Here is a 22,466-nt window from a genome sequence, read left to right as displayed (position 1 = left end):
AAGTAGAATGAATTATAGATTTTACAATATCATTTTGACAAGTTTTTTCAATTATATATTTAGGTTTTAGTTTTCGCCAAATATGCATTTTTAAAGTCCCCGTTAGTACATCCAATCCATTGGATCCTAACCCAACCCACTTAGTCAAAACCCGTGCGTCGGATTATCCAGATGAATCCTATCAAGACATTAAAGAAGCGCTTGGATGCTACTGCGGTTCATATTTTAGGAAGCCTTCTAAAAAGTCTTTTTAGTCCATTTCATAAGACATTTAGATAATTCTGATAAGAATTAAATATTTTTTTATTTATATGCTCATACTACTTCTAGATCTTAATATAAGAATTAGTTTGACTTTTGATTTGGCCTTAAATATAAAACCCCAATCCACTTTATCTTTCATATATATTTATTTATTTTTTTGAAGATAGTCGATATAGCAGTTATATATTATTAAAAGTTTTCATCAAATATTAAAACTAATATACTTGATTAGCAATGGTATTTAAAAAAAAATAGTATCTATTTATTACACATAATAACTAATTCAACAAATTTTCTTAATTTACTCAAATTAGTCAATTAACTTTTTTTGTATTAAGGACCGAAGGTAGTATTTAATAAGAATGGTGAGGGGATGAAAATTAATATAATGCTGGAATTAATATGATTAATAATAACATGGAACCTGAAACACCATAGATCTATAACCAAACCAAGCATAGACATACATAGAAGTAAGACCTATTTAATAGTATATAGTTTAGCTACGGAGCAACCTCCATTAATTTAGAAGATTCATAATAGACCAAGTTACCCAAGCAGTTGATCCACTTCCTGAATGAACCTCTTCATAGCATTGAGCGGTAAGGAGCATGGCACAACTATGCATTCCTCTCCTTTTCCATTCTGATATCCAACATAATAGCTTACCCCCTGAAAGTCACCAGCTCCGGTCGTCGGCGGTCCAGCGTACACGGCCTTACCCCACCCAAAATCCACATCTCTGAACCTAACACGCGAAATATCCGACGCACTCCATGTTCCACGCATTGTGAGGCCCGGTCGTCCTTTTATGACCATAAGATCAGCCACAGATTGTATATACTCCGCCGTTGCCTCAGCTTTGGCCTTCTTCACCAACTCTAAGGCATACCCTAGTGGATTTTCACAGAGCTTTCCTGCGGTTGTGACTGCAGCTGGATACACAAAAGCATTGCCATAGTAACCAGGTGGCAATAATGGAGGATTTGATTTGCCTCTTATGTTACTGACACACGTAAAGCGAACCTCCTCGGAGGACTCTAATTGCAATGCTTTAGTACGACAACGCCAGAGGAAAGCGGTAAGAGCTTCAAACCTCGTAGTGTGTTCACCATTATTGTAAGGGGAAAACAATTGACGGATGGCTTCTAGCTTTTTGGGTCCAAAGAAGAAAGAGTGGTGAACGATGCTTTCTTGGGTCCATATTGGATCATTGTTATTGGGCAGTTGCTCGTACTCACGATGCGTGCAAGTAACTCTAGGCGGATCCCTTGCTGATAGCAGCTCTCTCCGCCATACCGGAGCAACGGAAGGTGCACATGCGCCGCCGGCAATCTCTGCCACGGCGTTTAGGAATTGGAACATGCCAGGACCATCACTTACAGTGTGATTTACGCTGTGGGCAAAGATGAATCCCCCACACTTGAGGCGTGTAACCTATACCAACATGTGCAACCATTAATGAGAGCATTCTTACATATACTACTTCCCTTCTTTGTTATAAGAACTTGTTTTACTTTCAATTTGGTCATAAATATAAGACCCGTCCACTTTGTCTTTCATATTTATTTATTTTTTTCAAAATAATTCGTATAATAGTTGCATACGTTAAAGAATTCATTAATGATAATTCTAGCTAGTATACATGATTAGCAAAGATATTTTAGAACAGACAATACCTATTTATAACAAATAACTAAATTAATTTTTTTAATCTCTCCAAATTAGTCAATTAGGTTTTATATTAAAAACCAGAGGTAGAGAGAGAGTGTGTGTTTGTATAACTTAGATATGGTTGAAATCAAAGTGCTGGGGAAAGGGAAGACCTGGAAAGTTAAGAGGGGACAGTTGAGAAGTCCCTCTGAGCCAGGAACGTTATAAAGGAGTTCATCAAAGTATGGGAAGGGAGGGTGAAGAGGGTCACCGAATTGGTGAAGAGAGATATCAGCATCGGCTTCAACGAACATCACTCCTTCTCCATTACAATCCACCATAAGCTTGCGTCCAGCTCCTTCCCTGAGTCGACCTGCAAGTGGGTAGTAAAACACCAAAGCTTGAGCCAGTGCGTTCTTTATGACTTGAGCTGGGTCCTTTCCTCTCATGGACGTTTTGTGACCATAGAAGTGTATCCCCGGCATCTGAAATCGGAAACCATCTTGGTCATCTATGTCCGAAAGCAGTTTCAATTCATGAGGGGTGGGCTTCGCCGGAGCCACCAGTTCTGGTTCGCGCCGCCTCACTGTAAACACTAAATCACCGCTGGAAAACGCCGCGGGCAGAGCCATGTCATCACACAAATTAACAAGATTGCAAATGGAGGGGGCGACCTAGTGCATGTGTTAATCACAATGAGCTATGTGTTGTGTTGGGTTTATTTTTGAGGGAGCTAGCAATATTTAACAAATATTTTATATTTTATTACTTGGAAACTTGTTCAAAATACCAACACAACAATGTCTTATTAACTTACTGCGTGGGTTAGCTTTAGATATCTCCATGAAGCAAACTTTCTGGACCTCTAATGGCTATGTGTCTTTTTCACGGGCACTGTCTTTTGTTGTGTTTAAAATGATAACATTTTGAATCTAAAAAAACAGGAGTCTTCCAGATTTGTACTTTGATAACTTTACTTTGTTGAATTACATATGTTTTATACATGAATGTTCTATTTATTTATATATTAATTTTTAGATAAAATTTCAAAAAAATTACTATTGAATTTTAAAATTTCAAGTCAGTATTGGCTACTATATTCGTAAAGAAAATGATTACACTCAAAAAGTAAATAATAATATATTTTTATAGTAATTTCTGATTTGAAAGTTTGAAATTCAACAGTCATTTTTTAAAGACTTTTCCTAAGCCCTCACCAACATGACAGTCACGTCTCACCAAAAAGGAATAGAAGTTTAGGACACGCAATTAAGGGATAAGATTTAGCGAAATTCCCCATAATTAATGTAGTAAACTAAACTTTGAATTCTGGCTAAAGTAAGTGTCCATAGTTAATATCTAATAATATCTAGAACAGAATTTTCTTTAATAAAAATATATTGCGTTTGAAGAAAAATGTTCAGGACACTCGTGCTAGCAAGTTTCGGGTATGATAACGTGATCATCTTCTATCTATCTGTATATTATTATAATAAAGTATAATAGGTTTTTACCGTACATGTATCGGTAAATATATCTTTACTTAGTCAGATATTCATATAAAAAAATTTTTTTTATTATAAGTCTAATATAAAAAACTTTTTACTGATTTAATATAATTTTTTAATTTTAGATTTTAGATTTTTTCTTTTTAAATTATATGGAATTATGTTAGATTTTTTTTATTTATACATGCTTGAAATCAGCTATTAATTTTTCAAATGACTTATAAATACTGAGATGTATGGGGTAATAAATTACGAAATAAGATATCTTGTTAAAAATTTATAAGTTACGCAGAGTAAAAAACTAATAAATAATTTCGTTCATATTATTAACCAGACTAGCTTTTAAATTTCACGGGGTGAAAGATTATGAAATAAAACAATGTGTCATTTCTATTTTTATTATGTATAAAAATAATAAATTTTAAAAATAAAACAGGTTTTTTTATATTTTTAACATGCACAGGATCATAAATTTTGAACCGCACGCTATTGCTTATATTTTATAATTTTCACTATGCACGAAGGTAATAAATTTTCGACTAAAATATACAGTTTAGGTTTATGCACAGAGGTAATAAATTATAAAATATAATGAATTATAGATTTTACAATATCATTTTGACAAGTTTTTTCAATTATATATTTAGGTTTTAATTTTCGCCAAATATGCATGTTCAAAGTCCCCGTTAATGCATCCGATCCATTGGATCCTGACCCAACCCACTTAGTCAAAACCCGTACAACTGATTATCATAGGAAGCCTTCTAAAAAGTAATTTTAGTCCATTTCATAAGACGTTTAGATAATTCTGATAAGAATTAAATATTCTTTTCATATATATGCTTATATTTAATAAGAATAGTGAGGGAATGAAAATTAATATAATGCTGGAATTGATATAATCAATAATAACATGGACCCTGAAACAACATAGATCTTTGACCGAACCAAGCAAAAACATACCTAGAATATATAATAATATCTTCGGTCCTAATTATAAGAATGAAGTATTATAATTAGCACCAGCGGTAGAATATGGTTTAGCTGCAAAGCAACCTCCATTAATTTAGAAGCTTCATAATAGTTCAAATTCCCCAAGTGGTTGATCCACTTCGTGAATGAACCTCTTCATAGCATTGAGCGGCAAGGAGCATGATACAACTATACATTCCTCTCCTTTTCCATTCTGATATCCAACATAATAGCTTAGTCCCCGAAAATCATCGGCTCCGGCTGTCGCGGGTCCACCGTACACGGCCTTACCCCACCCAAAATCCACATCTCTGAACCCAAGACGCGAAATATCCGAGACACTCCATGTTCCACGCATTGTGAAGGATGGTCGTCCTTTTATGACCATAAGATCAGCCACCGATTGTATATACTCTACCGTTGCCTCAGCTTTCGCCTTCTTCACCAACTCTAAGGCATACCTTAAGGTCCCGTTTGGCACAAAGTATTAAAAATGAGGGATAGGGATTACGATTACAATTGAAAATAATCGTTAAAATAGTATTTAGTATAAGTAATTACATATTACATGGGATTAGGCAAACCCATTGAGATGAGATTGGAGAATACCACTTTCCCTCATGGTATTTCCCAATCCTACATATATGGGTTTGACAAATCCCATATAACAAGCAATCTTTTATGTTAAATACCTTTTTAATAGATTTTTCCAATTCCAATCCCAATCTCTATCTATAATTTTCAATTCTTCCTACCAAACGAGATCTAAGGGATTTTCACAGAGCTTTCCTGCTGTTGTGACTGCAGCTGGATACACAAAAGCATTGCCATATATGGCTAAAGAAGTGGCTCATACAATAGGAAGGATGAAAGGCAAGAGAGGTTTTATGGTCACTAAAATTGACCTTGAAAAGGCATATGATCATTTAAACTAGGATTTTTTGTTGAAGGCCTTAGAGGAAATTAATCTACCTCAACATTCGAGCTTATATTTCCATTGTTGAGATGCAGATTATGTGGAATGGTAGTAAAAAAGAGGTTTTTAGACCATCTAGATGTATAAGGCAACGAGATCTCCCCTCTACATACCTATTTGTTTTAGCTATGGAGAAATTATCCCATATTATTGCTGACTCTGTAAATTGTAGAAAATGGAAGCCTATAAAATTGGGACGCAGTGGAACTTGTATTTCTTACCTCCTATTTGCAGATGACTTTCTTCTATTTTATGAGGCATCTGAAACTCAAATGCAACATGTTCTTGAGTGTATGGATCTCTGTGGTGCTACATCTGGACAGAAAATCAACTATCAAAAAACTACAATCTTTTTTTCTAAAAATGTGGATCCGTCTAAACAAAACCGGCTTTCGGGGCAGAGTGGTTTTCAGAAGGAGGATTTGGGCAGATACTTGGGTGCTAGAATCACCTACCCAGGAGCAAAATTTTAGTATCTTATTGACAAGGTTCAACAGAAGTTAAATGGATGGAAGTCTCAAACTCTTTCTTTGGTTGGAAGACTCATGCTGGTACAATCTGTTACTTCGCAACCAGGTTATTTTCAAATGCAGCATGATTTTATTCCAATTGGAATATGTAATGAAAGTGAACATATGCAAAGGAATTTTATGTGGGGCTCTGCAGATGAAAAGAGAAAGTTAGATGTTGTGAGTTGGGAAAATGTTTGTAAACCTAAGGAGGAAGGAGGATTTGGAATAAGGAGGGCAAAGGAAATGAATGACGCGCTGTTCGGGAAGATTGGGTGGAATTTAATCACTAATCCTGAAAGTCTTTGCTCACGGGGTGTGCTAGCTAAATATAAAAGGCAAGCTGACCTGATGAGAGAGGTGGATGTTAAAAATTCTGATTCTATTTTATGGAAGCGAGTGGGAGATATGTGGCTGACGTTAATCCAAAACGTTGGATGGGAGGCAAGAAGAGGAAATAAAGTGAAATTCTAGTCTGATTGCTGGCTAGTAAAAGAAGGCAAGTTGATTGATCACTGTGTAAGGGATCCAGAAAGTTTGGATATAGATCTTGTAATGGAGGGGCCTATTGATAATCAAGGAATTGGAATTGGCAGTGGTTGAATGAAGTTCTTCCTGCTCACATTGTCAATAGATGTCATGCTATCCCTCCTCCCTGTTTGGAGGACAGTAAAGACAGAATTGTTTGGCTAGAAACCCAGAGTAAGAGCTAGGTGGTAGCCGGCATGTATAAAAAAATTAGTGAACATGGAAGCAGGTCCAAGGAACCGAATATGGAGGCTCATTTGGAATTTAAAAGTGACCAGGAGAATCCAAGTTTTTCTCTGGTTGGCTGTTCAAAACCGTCTCCTCACTGCTAAGAGATGGATGAAAATATGTGGAGGAGATCCGAAATGCATGAGATGTAGGGTGGCTGCTGAGGATCTTCTTCATGTAATGCGAGATTGCCCTGAATCTAAGAAAATTTGGACTGCATTGGGTGTCCAAGCGGCGGATGGCTTCTATAATGAGACCCTTGCTAGATGGTTTATACGGAACTTGGATGGAGGAGGTGAGTGGAGTATGACGTTTGGAATATGCTGTTGGATGATATGAAATTGGACGAACGAAGTATTCTTTAAAGAAAGTTTTACTATGCCTACAAGACCTGATATATGTACCAAGAAATATGTTTGGGAATGTACGACTCTCACTGCGAAGGTAAATAAATTTGGTATGGCTAAGATTGAATCTGGATGTTAAATGGAAGTTTCCTCAACCTGGTTGGATTAAGTTGAATTTTGATGGATCCGCTAAAAGGTGTCCTGGACCCGCTGGTTGTGGGGGAGTTTTGAGGAGAAATGATGGAAGCTGGGTTTGTGGATTTGTTAAGAACATAGGCTGTGCAAATGCTTACACTGCTGAGCTATGGGAGGTCGTCCATGGGTGGGAGATTATATTGCGCAGGAATTAGGCATTTCCAAGTGGATCATTGAAGGAGATTCTCTGAATGTGATCAATCTTCTTCAAAATGCTTGGAGAGGAGAGTAATGCCAGAATAGAGTCCTCCAACGCGCGCTGAGGAATTTTCAGAGGAGGGTACAGGTTGTTTTTTCTCATCCGTATAGAGAGGGTAGTTTGTAGCTGATTGGCTTGCTAACTTAATTTTATCTCTTGGCTATTATTTTGTGTAAATTTGATAATGCTCCATCTAAAAGGACTTGGTGGGGGTTCCTACCCACATTCTTGTTTAGAGGATGAATAAAAGATGAGTCTGGACATATATATAATTTGAGCAGATTAAAAAAATAAGTTAAGTTAGTTATTTGTAATAAATAAGTGTTATTTTTCTTAAAATATTCTTGTTAATCAAGTGTATTGGCTATATATACTATTACTAAAAGGACTCCTTTGGGAAAAAATATACAAATATGAGAAACAAAGTGAATTAGGATCTTATATTTAAGAGCAAAGTAAAAGTCAAATGAGGTTTTATATTAAGGATGAGAGGTAGTATTCTATTTAATGAGGTTCTAATTAACGTGGGGACGATAACTATTTCCATTGTTTTCCTTTATGTGTGGCTTCAACATATATGTCAATCTGTATTCTGGTGTTTGTTGAATAGACACAATAATTGTTATTATTTAGACATTGGTTAAAAATAGAGCAGACGGAAAAATACGATAGATTTATTTCTGCTGCTACCCCATAAGTAACAAACACAAAAATAAAATTATTAAATTAGCATGTGTTTTGCACTAGTACGTGTGTGATACTCAATAAAAATGATTTTTAAAATAACAAGACCATAACGTTGTTTGAAAACGTAAGTACATAAATATTCTTCTTAATCTATTATACAGTAAATCTTACATTTGTAAGCTGAGTACTAATATAACAAAATAGAAGCTTCAGGGATACTACTTATTATATTACTATTTATCTGAGTCAGGATGGCACCTAGCCGCCAAGAGTAGTTGGCAATGTCGTGTTGAAAATTGTCGTACGGACAAATCTGGTTTGCGTGTTTGATTGCTGCTTCTATCTTAAAGGGATTGGTAAATCAAATTTAGATGAACCAAAAGTCCAAAACGCAACCTTCCCATTCATTAGATTATAATTATTTAAGTCAATTCGTGACTTCATCAATCAAATTAATGGAGGGTTCTCGTACGTTTTCTTTTCTTGTCTTTTTTCCTCAGAAAAACCGTAAATATTACTCTATTTTATAAAAAAATAAATAAAGAAAAATTGTTTAAAGGAACCAAGTAAAATCTAGGAGAAGCACGCAACTTGGCCAGCATATCATCCTCAGAGTTCTTTTTTCTTTCAACATGTTCATATTGAACCATTTCTCAAACAGACTATGATTCTCAACCCCATCTCATTTTATTAATAACTCATTTTACAAAAATTTATGAAGCAATTAATTTTTTTCAATAATTCTCTTAGTAATTATTATAAATATATTTACGGTGGAATTTTGTGAACATTAAATACAATTTTATTAATTTTATTTTTAATTAATTGTATTATCTTTTTCTTGTACTATTTCTTTTATCTTTTTCCTTATTATTTCTCTTTATCACTAATATCTTATAAATAAAGGCATATTTGAAAAAAAAAAACTTCTCTAGTCCTAAATATAAGACCCACTTTGTAGTGTAAATTACACTACAAAGTGGGTCTTATATTTAGGACCGGAGGAGTAGTATATTTCTTATATATTTGTAAGAGCTCCTCTAGTCTTAAATGTAAAAGCCAATTAAGGAATTAAATACAAAACTTTAATGTACTTTATCACTCATATTTATTATTTTTCAAACTAATTTATTTAACTTATAAATTGATATCTAATCTAATGTTACATAGAAGTAATAGATGAAGATCATGTCATATTAGTTAAAATTAAGTAATCTACTTAGCTTTCTTGATATATCTAAATTAGTTGAGTAGTTTTTATATTAAAGATAAGATGGGTAGTTTTTCTAATTCATGCATTATTCATAAAATATTATTAACAATATTATAACGGTTCTTATTACCAAATACCCCATGCAACCCAAAATCAATTTCAAAAAAGCTATTTTACAACAGAAACATATTAGAAAAATAATACAAGAATTGCTAAATTTGTGCACCAGACTCTCCAATAATTTTGCCTTAACCTTAAAATGCCTCTAAAACAGCCATGCGCGCAACCACAAAAAATCCCAAACTTATAAGAGAGTACAAGGTGGGGTTGGCGGTGCGGCGGATGTGGCGAGCGTTGCCTCGCCAGCGTTTGGAATGTTGATATATAGCACGTTTGGGGAAGGCACCGGTAGTTGAGTCATCTTTGAGGTTTTTGAGCGGAGGGTGGCTTCTCATGGCAATCGCTTTTGGCATCATAGAATTTTTAGATGAGTTCCGATCAGAAAACGAACTAGTGTGTGGATGTAATTAAATGTAGGGTGTTTGGATACCTCCAAATTAAAAAGCACTTTTTAAAAGTATTTTTTTACAAGTCAAGATATAACTCCTCGTACTTATTCTTTTTATCGTAAAATTACTTTTAAAATTATGATTCATGCTGAATGATATGCTTGTTTTCTGATGTCAAAGTGATGATTATGATTAGGGTTTTGTAATTATGTGTAGTTTGTTGGCTTTTTATTCAATAAAATGATAATTCAGCTGCAACAAACAATTATCCATATTGATGTGTTTTTATAGAACGATCAGTTTAAGGTTCTTATTATATATGAACGTATCAAAATGGTAAGATTAATTCTTTCTTTTGTACTCTTGGCTTTGATTTCTCATTTCATCATCTTGATGCCTTTTTCAGCACTGTGATGCACAGAATAGATATATGACTTGCAAGTTTTAGAAAGCTAAATTTGTATTTCTTTCTTGTAACACTTAAATTCTATTGAATTGTGTAAAGCAGATTGAATGAATAATAGTAGCAGTGACAACAGTGTTAAAAGTAATAGTAGTAGTAGAATTGGTATCAAATGAAATGTGTAGATAACTTTTTTTTTTTTATGGCCATGTAATTGGATGAAATTTGATTAATGCTGGGCCTAACTAGAGATAACCCTTTAAAAGACATTTTTAATATTCATTTAGACTATCTCACCCCATAAAGGGGAAAATACAAGTTCAAATTTTATAAAGTATACTTATTAGAAGGGCTTTAACGTTATTATATTCTCGGCCTGACAAAAATTAATTTCAAGTACAAAATGACTTAGGAAAACTATGATCACTTTATACCCCAAAAAAAAAAAAATCATTTAGACTAGATATCTCATGCTGACGTGATCAAAATCCTCTTCTCTAGAACTAATGTATATGGGTTAAAAAACTTTAGTTAGAGAGATTAGAGTCCAAGAGGAAACAAATTGGCGACTCCTTATAAATCATATATATATATATATATATTTCTAATTATATTATATTAAATTATATAAGGGTTATTTTATGTTGACATTTCTATTTGCATCTTACTCTATCTTTGCCATCGGAGATAACTTCAGGAGTGGTTAATTAATAACAATAAATGATATTGAGGGTCAAATATACGTGCTCTGGACATAATTTTTATAGGAGTACTAAAGCATACTAGTCTCCTTATTATTTTACCTTAATTGTTACAGTTATCTCCTTTGACCCTCAAAATTCAAGAGTTAATAATTAATTCAACAGTTAGTCGGCCGTTAATTACATATTAAGACCAAAATTTTGAGATGAAATTTTGAAATATTTATTTATTAAAATTAATTAAGATGAAGAGGCAGAGGCAAAATTATTATGATATATTTTGCGCGAGGTGAAGAATGAATGTGCGTCAATGATATACGAGTTAGTCGTCTCAACTATTTTCTTACTTGCCATTTTCTTTTTATTTAATAAATATTTTATATTTTATTTGTCGGAAACTTGCTCAAAATACCAACATTACAATGTCAGATTGACTTACTGCGTGGGTTAGCTTTAGATATCTCCATGAAGCAAACTTTCTAGACCCCTAATGGCCACGTGTCTTTTTTACGGGCAATGTCATTTGTTGTGTTTAAAATGACAACATTTTTGAATTAAAAAAAATAGGAGTCTCCCATATTGTACTTTGATAACTTTACTTTGTTGAATTATATATGTTTTATACATAAATGTTCTATTCAATGATTTGAAAGCTGGACCGGACCGGACGGTCAGACCGGTCCAACCGTCACCCGTTCATCTTCCCGGCTCGGTTTGGATGTTTTAACCGTTCAAAGGATTAGACTGCTTTAGGCTGTCCTAAACCGGCATTTGACCCGGAATCTAGATTAAAGCCGAAAGCCGGAGCTGCTTCAAGAAAACCGGACGAGTTTGAAATTTCTGTTACTCACCACTTGCTTCGTCTTTTTTCTTTCGTCAAGCCGACACATTTTCTCGCTTGTTCATCTTTCTCCATGGGTCCGTGGTGGTGTTATGGCAAAAATAACAACGATGAAGAAGGAAAAAAGAAAAGGGGAAGGAGATGATAATAAAAACGAAGAACAAAAATTAATAAAATTTACCAATAGCATTTTCTTTTCCTTCTTTCTCCATAGATGCAAGTTGCAACCTCCATCCATGCCGTTTTAGACCTTGCGAAATTCAGTGGTCTACATTGTGGGAGTGAAGAAGAAAATAGTTGTAGAAAGTGGACAGCTCAACTGCTCAAGAGAAAGTGTCTGATCGGCTCATATAGGGAAGGGAAGATAACTTTAAATGTTGCAGACTTGTGGTAAAACGTGTATTGACAAGACTTTGCACATTTTACTTTTGATTTTTATTTTTTATGAGCATTCTTTAAATATAAAACATGTCATATAACAAATCTCAACGTAATTATAAATGCATATTTTATAGTTGGCAAAAATAGTAAACGTATATTTGATGATGATGATTATTATTTTCCAAGTCATCAACTTTTTTTTATTCTTTGACTTTTTAAATTACTATTTTTTCAACAAATAGATAACTATTTAATCACCTTAGTTTACATTATATATTTTCATCTCTTTTTTTTTAACTATTTTTGCTGAATAATTTTTTAAATACATATTTTTTTTTATATTTCATCCCAATTACAAAAGTGACATTAAATAAATTGTAAACTAATTCTTGGTTTATTTAAAGATAAATTAGAATCAGTTTTCATTTATATTAAAATTAATTAACATTGATAATATTTTAACTATGATGGGTTGAATTGCTACTAAAATGATGAAATTGAACTACATACTTATATTTTCAAATTATCTAACGATTTGATTTTTTATTTTTTTACACATATGTTATCATATGTTTATATAATATTATTTTTATTTAATTATTATGTTACCGGTCCGACCGGATGATTCAACCGATCTAACTGTTTGAACCATGACCCGCCGACCTTTCCGGTTTGATATCCGGTCCGGCTTTTAAAACACTGGTTCTATTTACTTATTAATTTTTATTTAAATATTACATTTTGAGATTATATGTGAATATTTTCATATATCTAATTAAATTAAATTATTTTAATTATAATGGACTTGATCCCTGTTCTAACTCTTGAACTACTGCTTGTGGGTTGAATAATCAATCTGATTTTCCATACAAAATTTATAAAATAGCGGGTTTTGCCTGAAACTTTTTATTTAAAATATTTTAAGCTTAAAAAAATTGTACTTGCGTCAATGAATAGTTTTTTAACATATAGTCAAGACTCTTTTCCCAAGTCCTCACCAACATGACAGTCACGTCTAACAAAAAAGGAATAAAAGTTTAAGACATGCAATTAAGGGATAAGATTTAGCGAAATTCCTCGTAATTAATGTGATGAATTAAAGCTAGAATTTTGGTTAAAGGAAGTGTTCACACTTAATATCTAATAATGTTTCAAATAGAATTGTTTCTAATAAAAAGATATTATGCTTGGAAAAAAAAAAAGTTCAGGACACTCTTGCTAGAAAGTTTCAGGGATGGTAACTTGATCATCTTCTATCTATTCTGAATGTTATTATAATAAAGTATAATAGGTTTTTACTGTACATGTATCGTAAATATATCTTTACTTAGTCAGATATTCATATAAAAAATATATTTTTATTATAAATCTAATATAAAAAAGTTTTTACTGATTTAATATAATTTTTTAATATTAGCTTTTTTACTTTTTACTTTTTAAATTATATGGAATTATGTTAGATTTTTTTTTTTATTTAGACATGCTTGAAATCCGCTATTAATTTTTCAAGTGACTTATAAATACTGACATGTATGGGGTGATAAAATATGAAATAAGATATTTTGATAAAATTTGTAATTTACGCAGAGTGGAAAATTAATAAATAATTTCGTTCATATTATTAACCAGACTAGCTTTTAAATTTCACGGGGTGAAAGATTATGAAATAAAATAATGTGTCATTTATATTTTTATTATGCATAAAAATAATAAATTTTAAAAATAAAACAGGTTTTTTTAAAATTTTTAATATGCACAGGATCATAAATTTTGAACCGCACGCTATTGCTTATATTTTATAATTTTTACTATGCACGAAGGTAATAAATTTTCGAATAAAATATACAGTTTAGGTTTATGCACAGAGGTAACAAATTATAAATTAGAATGAATTATAGATTTTACAATATCATTTTAACAAGTTTTTTCAATTCATGTATTTAGGTTTTAATTTTGGGAAAATGACATTGAGGTCCCATGGAGAACAAAATACATCAAATAGGTCCCCTGAAATCTGATAATTTTCTTGAAGTCCCAAAGGGACTTAAATGCAATTTTCAGAATCCACTAATTACCGTTTTACCCTGCCCCTGTCATCAGAAAAAAAAGACGAGAGAATGAACTTTGAGGATTTCCTGCGCAGAAGCTTGAGGGAGAAGACATTGGGAAAGAAAGAAGGAGCCATTTATGATGAAAAATCTTCTCCATTACCATTATTGAACTCCAAAGTGCTTCCATGTGAATCTTCACAAATCTTGAGGTGTGAAACTTTCTTTTCTCTCCTCTCCTACCTTTCTTGACAGATTCTGGATTTGTTTGGGAATGAGAAATCAAAAAATCGTTTTTGCCTTTGGTATTTCAAAGCTTTTGTTTTTGGTTTAGGATTCAGAAGTTAATGAATGGAAAAGCTGTGTTTTTAGTTGGTGTGTGTTGTGATTTAAGTTGGGTGTATAGAATGATAATGGGTGCTTTGTTTTTGGGTTATTTTTGGGTGATTTTCCTCTGTTCTGACGTTACTTTAGTGGCAAAAGAAGAAAAAGATGAAGGTTAGTGAAGGTAGAAACCCTTAGCACGAAATGGGATTGTGTTGTCAATCAGGCCGCGATTGTTGTCAATGTGTGTCGCCACACTTGTCAATGTAGCTCCTTAAGTTGTCAATGACAGTTGCGTGCTGGTTGATACAGGTTTAAGTTACTGATGGTATTTCAAAGCTTTTGTTTTTGGTTTAGGATTCAGAAGTTAATGAATGGAAAAGCTGTGTTTTTGGTTGGTGTGTGTTGTGATTTAAGTTGGGTGTGTAGAATGATAATGGGTGCTCTGTTTTTGGATTGTTTTTGGGTGGTTTTCCTCTGTTCTGACCTTACTTTAGTGGCAAAGGAAGAAAAAGATGAAGGTTAGTGATGGTAGAAACCCTTAGCATAAAATGGGATTGTGTTGTCAATCAGGCCGCGATTGTTGTCAATGTGTGCTGCTACACTTGTCAATGTAGCTCCTTAAGTTGTCAATGACAGTTGCGTGCTTCTTGATGCAGGTTTAAGTTATTGATGGCAAGTACGTCTGGAAAACATCTATTTTGCTTTGTTCACATAGGGAGAAAGTTTATAAATGATGAAGAAGATGATATGAGATATGTGGAAGGAAGTGTAAGAACAACCAATGTAAAGGAGGGCACAAGTTATGAAGAATTGAAGGAAATTATATCATCAATTGCTGGGAAAAAAAAACAACTCATTTCTTCTGAAATTCTCAGTTGTGTGAAGAGAATTTTTTGTAAGTGGATATACACCAATAGTTAGTTTTGTAACTATATGCAACCCTTATGTTTTTTTTTTGGATGGATTGTGAAATAAGTGTAGTTTTATGTATATGAAGGTACAAATAAAAGTTGACTATGAATTGGCATATTAGATTCTGCTATCATTTCAGTTGTCATTACCTGTACCCTGTATTGTCATTAGACCTGTTATGACTTGTCAATAGAGCACTGTGACTTGTCAATTAATTTGCTGATATAAGTTGTCAACAATATGAATTCAAGTTATTTAACCTGTTTTAGTATCATATGATATTTTCAATTACTTTATCATATTATATTTCGGTTATATTGTCATATATAATCATTATTAATAAAGTGTCAATAGTGACACTATGACTTATCAATGGTCGCACTGTGACTTGTTAATAGTGGCACTATGACTTATCAATAGTGGCCCACTGACTTGTCAATGGTAGCACTGTGACTTGTTGTTCACCGAATAACTTCTTAAAACGGTTGGGTGCCACAGCGAATATGATCAAGAGCTGTGGCGACTTGCACAGAATGACAGCTACTTGGGACGGATGGGGGGGCTGCAATGGATTTATATGGTCACAAGTGATATTAACAATTTCATAACAAATAAATGTGTGCATATTAACAATTGATATTCAAAATTTTTACAACTGAACATGTCATTTATTTATAATGTTAAGTAATATTTGCATTAAAATATAATTATTAAAAAGAAGGTGTTACTCAAATTTATATTCAATTGATAAGGGACTGTGCCTTCATTAACAAGTTATAGTGCCACCATTGTCAAGTCATAATGCCACCATTAACAAGTCAGTGTGCCACCATTGATAATTGATAATTCGTCGCGGCGTCTGACCATATCTGCCGTGACTCCCCCATCTATTTAAGGAGCTGTCATTCTATGTAAGGCGCTGCGGCTCTTGATTATATCCACCGTGGCACCCAACCCTTTTAAGAAGTTATTCGATAAACAACAAGTCATAGTGCTACCATTGACAAGTCAGTGTACCACCATTAACAAGTCATAGTGTCATCATTGACAAGTTATAATGCTACCATTGACAAGTCAGTGTGCCACCATTGACAAGTCATAGTGCCACCATTGACAAGTCAGTGTGCCACTATTGACAATTGATAATTCACCGTGGCGTTTGACCATATCCGTCACAACTCCCCCATCTGTCCCAAGTAGCTGTCATTCTGTGCAAGGCGCTGCGACTCCTAATCATATTTGCCGCGGCACCCAACCGTTTTAAGAAGTTATTCGGCGAACAACAAATCACAGTGCTACCATTGACAAGTCAGTGTGCCATTATTGATAAATCATAGTGCCACTATTGACAAGTCACAGTGCGACCATTGATAAGTCATAGTGTCACCATTGACACTTTATTAATAATGATTATATATGACAATATAACCGAAATATAATATGATAAAGTAATTGAAAATATCATATGATACTAAAACAGGTTAAATAACTTGAATTCATATTGTTGACAACTTATATCAGCAAATTAATTGACAAGTCACAGTGCTCTATTGACAAGTCATAACAGGTCTAATGACAATACAGGGTACAAGTAATGACAACTGAAATGATAGCAGAATCTAATATGCCAATTCATAGCCAACTTTTATTTGTACCTTCATATACATAAAACTACACTTATTTCACAATCCATCCAAAAAAAAACATAAAGGTTGCATATAGTTACAAAACTAACTATTGGTGTATATCCATTTACAAAAAATTCTCTTCACACAACTGAGAATTTCAGAAGAAATGAGTTGCTTTTTTTTTTTTCCAGCAATTGATGATATAATTTCCTTCAATTCTTCATAACTTGTGCCCTCCTTTACATTGGTTGTTCTTACACTTCCTCCCACATATCTCATATCATCTTCTTCATCATTTATAAACTTTCTCCCTATGTGAACAAAGCAAAATAGATGTTTTCTAGACGTACTTGCCATCAGTAACTTAAACCTGCATCAAGAAGCACGCAACTGTCATTGACAACTTAAGGAGCCACATTAACAAGTGTAGCAGCACACATTGACAACAATCGCGGCTTGATTGACAACACAACCCCATTTCGTGCTAAGGGTTTCTACCATCACTAACCTTCATCTTTTTCTTCCTTTGCCACTAAAGTAACATCAGAACAGAGGAAAACTACCCAAAAACAATCCAAAAACAGAGCACCCATTATCATTCTACACACCCAACTTAAATCACAACACACACCAACCAAAAACACAGCTTTTCCATTCATTAACTTCTGAATCATAAACCAAAAACAAAAGCTTTGAAATACCATCAGTAACTTAAACCTATATCAACCAGCACGCAACTGTCATTGACAACTTAAGGAGCTACATTGACAAGTGTGGCAGCATACATTGACAACAATCGCGGCCTGATTGACAACACAATCCCATTTCGTGCTAAGGGTTTCTACCCTCACTAACCTTCATCTTTTTCTTCCTTTGCCACTAAAATAACGTCAGAACAGAGGAAAACCACCCAAAAACAGAGCACCCATTATCATTCTACACACCCAATTTAAATCACAACACACACCAACCAAAAACACAGCCTTCCCATTCATTAACTTCTGAATCCTAAACCAAAAACAAAAGCTTTGAAATACTAAAGGCAAAAGTGATTTTTTGATTTCTCATTCCCAAACAAATCCAGAATCTGTCAAGAAAGGTAGGAGAGGAGAGAAAAGAAAGTTTTACACCTCAAGATTTGTGAAGATTCACATGGAAGCACTTTGGAGTTCAATAATGGTAATGGAGAAGATTTTTCATCATAAATGGCTCCTTCTCTCTTTCCCAATGTCTTCTCCCTCAAGCTTCTGCGCAGGAAATACTCAAAGTTCATTCTCCCGTCTTTTTTTTTTTTTCTGATGGCAGGGGCAGGGCAAAACGGTAATTAGTGGATTCTGAAAATTGCATCTAAGTCCCTTTGGGACTTCAAAAAAATTATCAGATTTCAGGGGACCTATTTGATGTATTTTGTTCTCCATGGGACCTCAATGTCATTTTCCCTTTAATTTTCGCCAAATATGCATTTTTAAAGTCCCCGTTAATACATCCAATCCATTGGATCCTGACCCAACCCACTTAGTCAAAACCCGTGCATCGGATTATCCAAATGAATCCTATCAAGGCATTAAAGAAGCGCTTGGATGCTACTGCGGTTCATATTTTAGGAAGCCTTCTAAAAAGTCTTTTTAGTCCATTTCATAAGACATTTAGATAATTCTGATAAGAATTAAATATTTTTTTATTTATATGCTCATACTACTTCCAATTCTTAATATAAGAATTAGTTTGACTTTTGATTTGGCCCTAAATATAAAACCCCAATCTACTTTGTCTTTCATATATATTTATTTATTTTTTCGAAGATGTTCGATATAGCAATTACATATTATTAAAAGTTTTCATCAAATATTAAAACTAATATACTTGATTAGCAATGGTATTTAAAAAAAAACAGCATCTATTTATTACACATAATAACTAATTTAACAAATTTTCTTAATTTACTCAAATTAGTCAATTAACTTTTTATGTATTAAGGACTGAAGGTAGTATTTAATAAGAATAGTGAGGGGATGAAAATTAATATAATGCTGGAATTAATATGATTAATAATAACATGGACCCTGAAACACCATAGATCTATAACCAAACCAAGCATAGACATCCATAGAAGTAAGACCTATTTAATAGTATATAGTTTAGCTACGGAGCAACCTCCATTAATTTAGAAGATTCATAATAGATCAAGTTACCCAAGCAGTTGATCCACTTCCTGAATGAACCTCCTTATAGCATTGAGCGGTAAGAAGCATGGCACAACTATGCATTCCTCTCCTTTTCCATTCTGATATCCAACATAATAGCTTACCCACTGAAAGTCACCAGCTCCGGTCGTCGGCGGTCCAACGTACACGGCCTTACCCCACCCAAAATCCACATCTCTGAACCTAACACGCGAAATATCCGACGTACTCCATGTTCCACGCATTGTGAAGCCCGATCGTTCTTTTATGACCATAAGATCAGCCACAGATTGTATATACTCCACCGTTGCCTCAACTTTGGCCTTCTTGACCAACTCTAAGGCATACTGTTGAACAAGACGCCCTGCCTCCACTTTTCCCAAAACGCACAGCTCAAAGTAATGAAACTGAATATTTCATTGATTGAAAATCAGATTACACAGAAATGGGCCTACTGGACTCTATTTATAAATAGTCTTGACTATGTACAAAAGCGGGCAGGCTACTCACATATACACGCAGCGGTCAGCCCATACAAAACAAAACAAAATAAGAAATATATACACAACATTTCCAATACTCCCCCTCAAGTTGGGGGCTTAAAAACATCAATAATTCCTAACTTGCCTAAAAGACTCTTCTGTACATTTCCTCCTACAGCCTTTGTCAGCAGGTCTGCCTCTTGATCATGACTTCTAACATGACACAAATCGATTAGCTTTGACTCCCATTTCTCCCTGACAAAGTGACAGTCTATCTCTATGTGTTTTGTACGCTCATGAAAAATTGGATTAGCTGTAATATGTATCACAGCTTTGCTGTCACAGTGCACCTTCACTGGACCCTCATGATTTATACCCAAGTCTTTTAACAGATCAATAGCCCAAACTGCCTCAGAAGTTGCCATACTCAAGGCTCTGTATTCTGCTTCTGCAGAAGACTTCGAAACAGTATGTTGTTTCTTAGTTTTCCACATCACAAGCGATCCTCCCAACTTCAGCAGATAGCCAAAAACTGATCTTCTTGTCATTGCATAGGAAGCCCAATCTGAATCACAGTAGCACTCTAGCTCTGGTTTCCCTTCTGAGCTGATAAAAATCCCTAGCCCAGGAGTTCCCTTAAGATATCTCAGAACACTCCTAGCAGCGGCCATGTGTGCTTTGGTTGGCTTTTGCATGAACTGGCTCAATGTCTGCACAGAATAAGAGATATCAAGCCGGGTCATAGTCAAATAAATCAACTTACCAACCAATCGTCTATATTTCCCTGGTTCCTTTAACAGGTCCTCCTTGTAGTTTTTCTTCTCATCATAAGCAAGAAGTCTCAAGCTCTGCGCCATAGGTACTCCCAACGGTTTACAACCTGTCATACCAGTCTCAAACAAAAGATCCAGCACATATTTTCTTTGTGACAGAACAATCCCTTTTTCAGATTTAGCTACCTCTATGCCAAGAAAATATTTCATTAGACCAAGATCTTTTATTTTAAAATGACTATGCAAGAACCTTTTAGTTTTATCAATACTGATTTTAGTACTTCCAGTTATCAACAGATCATCTACATAAACCAGAATAAGAACAACTCCATGATCAAAATGTTTAAGAAACAAAGAATAATCTGATTTACTTTGTATAAACCCCCCTATTTGCAATGCTTCAGACAACTTTTGATTCCATTGTCTTGAAGCCTGCTGTAAACCATAGAGAGACTTATTTAGTTTGCAAACCATTTGCTCCCCCTGTCTATCAAAACCTTGAGGTATTTTCATATAAATCTCTTTATCTAAGTCACCCTGTAAAAAGGCATTATGGACATCCATTTGGTAAAGACTCCATTTATTCATTGCTGCTAGTTTTAAAACAACCCTAACAGTGAACATTTTCACAACAGGGGAAAAAGTTTCATGGTAATCAATCCCCTCTTTTTGACTGTAACCTTTGGCTACAAGTCTAGCCTTGTATTTATCTATACTACCATCAGCATTATACTTAATTTTGTACACCCACTTGCAACCAATAGGTCTTTTATCCTTAGGAAAAGGTACTATTGTCCAGGTTCTGTTACCTTCTAAAGCACTCATTTCAGCCTCCATGGCTTTAATCCAGTTAGTATTTTGCACAGCTTCTTCATAGCAAGATGGCTCATTATTAGAATCAAGGGAGGTCAAAAAACACATGTGATCAGCAGACATATTAGCATAACATAGATAATCATCAATAGGATATTTACAATTCCCTTTCACAGAATAATTGGAATCAAACTGTAACAAGGAACAAACATAATCATTTGCCCAAATAGGGGGTCTCCTCACACACGTGGATCTCTGACCAGGTAGATCAGTTCGGTTAACATTGCTGTCTATATTACTATTACTTTCTTCTTCACAATTCATTCTATCCCCAACTGAACAAGAATTCTCATTATTATTCACTGATTCACACCCCTTGATAGTCTCAGGTTTTTGACTTACAGAGTTATCAGAATCAAACCAGAACATTGACTTTATATCACTGCTTATTCTTTTTTGAAAATTATCTTTAACATCTTTAAAAGGAAATTTATCCTCAATGAAATTAACATGTCTGCTAACAAAAAAAGTACTTTCTTTCAGGTTAAGGAGTAAGAAACCCTTTTGATTATCTGGGTATCCTAAGAAAATACTAGGGATGGATCTGGCCTATAACTTATCATTAGCTTTCAAATCAGTAGCATAAGCAAGGGATCCAAATTTTCTTAGGTGACTCAGATCTGGTTTGATCCCATAGACACGCTCATAAGGTGTTTGATAATCGATTACTTTAGAAGGTATCCTATTCACAATATAGGCAGCCATTTTGACACACTCTCCCCAATATTTAATGGGAATCCCAGACTGCAAAATAAGACCTCTAGTAATCTGCATGATGGTTCTATGCTTTCTCTCCACTACCCCATTTTGTTCAGGAGTATAGGGACAGGATGTTTGGTGAACTATGCCCTTTTCTTGAAAGTAAGTTCTTAGTTGGTTGTTAGTAAATTCAGTCCCGTTATCACTCCTAATCTTTCTCACAGTGACAGAAAATTGTGTTGAAACATAAGCAATAAAATTTTTAATATGTGATTCAGTCTCATTCTTATGTCTCATTAAAAATATCCAAGTCCCCCTTGAAAAATCATCCACCAAAGTTAAGAAAAACTAGAAACCTTGATGTGTGGGGTTCCTGTAGGGACCCCAAACATCTGCATGAATTAAGTCGAAACATCTCTTAGATTTA

The 22,466-nt window shown here is 34.1% G+C and overlaps 1 protein-coding gene across 1 annotated transcript; it reads right to left on the bottom strand.

The window, feature by feature from the left end:
• Nucleotides 1-784: 784 nt before the first annotated feature.
• LOC114756126 (benzyl alcohol O-benzoyltransferase-like) lies at nucleotides 785-2,549 on the bottom strand. The gene is made up of 2 exons (XM_028945043.1): nucleotides 2,091-2,549; nucleotides 785-1,701 (listed from the first exon to the last, which is right to left on the bottom strand). The coding sequence occupies exons 1-2, from the start codon at nucleotides 2,547-2,549 to the stop codon at nucleotides 814-816; spliced, it is 1,347 nt and encodes a 448-aa protein (XP_028800876.1). The 3' UTR covers nucleotides 785-813.
• Between the last annotated feature and the right edge of the window lie 19,917 nt (nucleotides 2,550-22,466).

Source organism: Neltuma alba, unplaced genomic scaffold, assembly GCF_004799145.2.
Source record: "Neltuma alba isolate B1F8T4 unplaced genomic scaffold, ASM479914v2 tig00010372_pilon, whole genome shotgun sequence".
Lineage (NCBI taxonomy): Eukaryota > Viridiplantae > Streptophyta > Magnoliopsida > Fabales > Fabaceae > Neltuma > Neltuma alba.
Note: the sequence above shows the minus strand (reverse complement) of the source record. Positions and strands in the feature narration are given on the sequence as shown.

What these genes read in the sequence shown, in the direction of transcription:
- LOC114756126 (XM_028945043.1), bottom strand. Translation starts at nt 2,549, where the DNA reads ATGGCTCTGCCCGCGGCGTTTTCCAGCGGTGATTTAGTGTTTACAGTG. An exon ending in GTCCCCTCTTAACTTTCCAG is followed by an intron (nt 1,702 to 2,090) that starts GTCTTCCCTTTC and finishes ATGTTGGTATAG; the next exon opens with GTTACACGCCTCAAGTGTGG.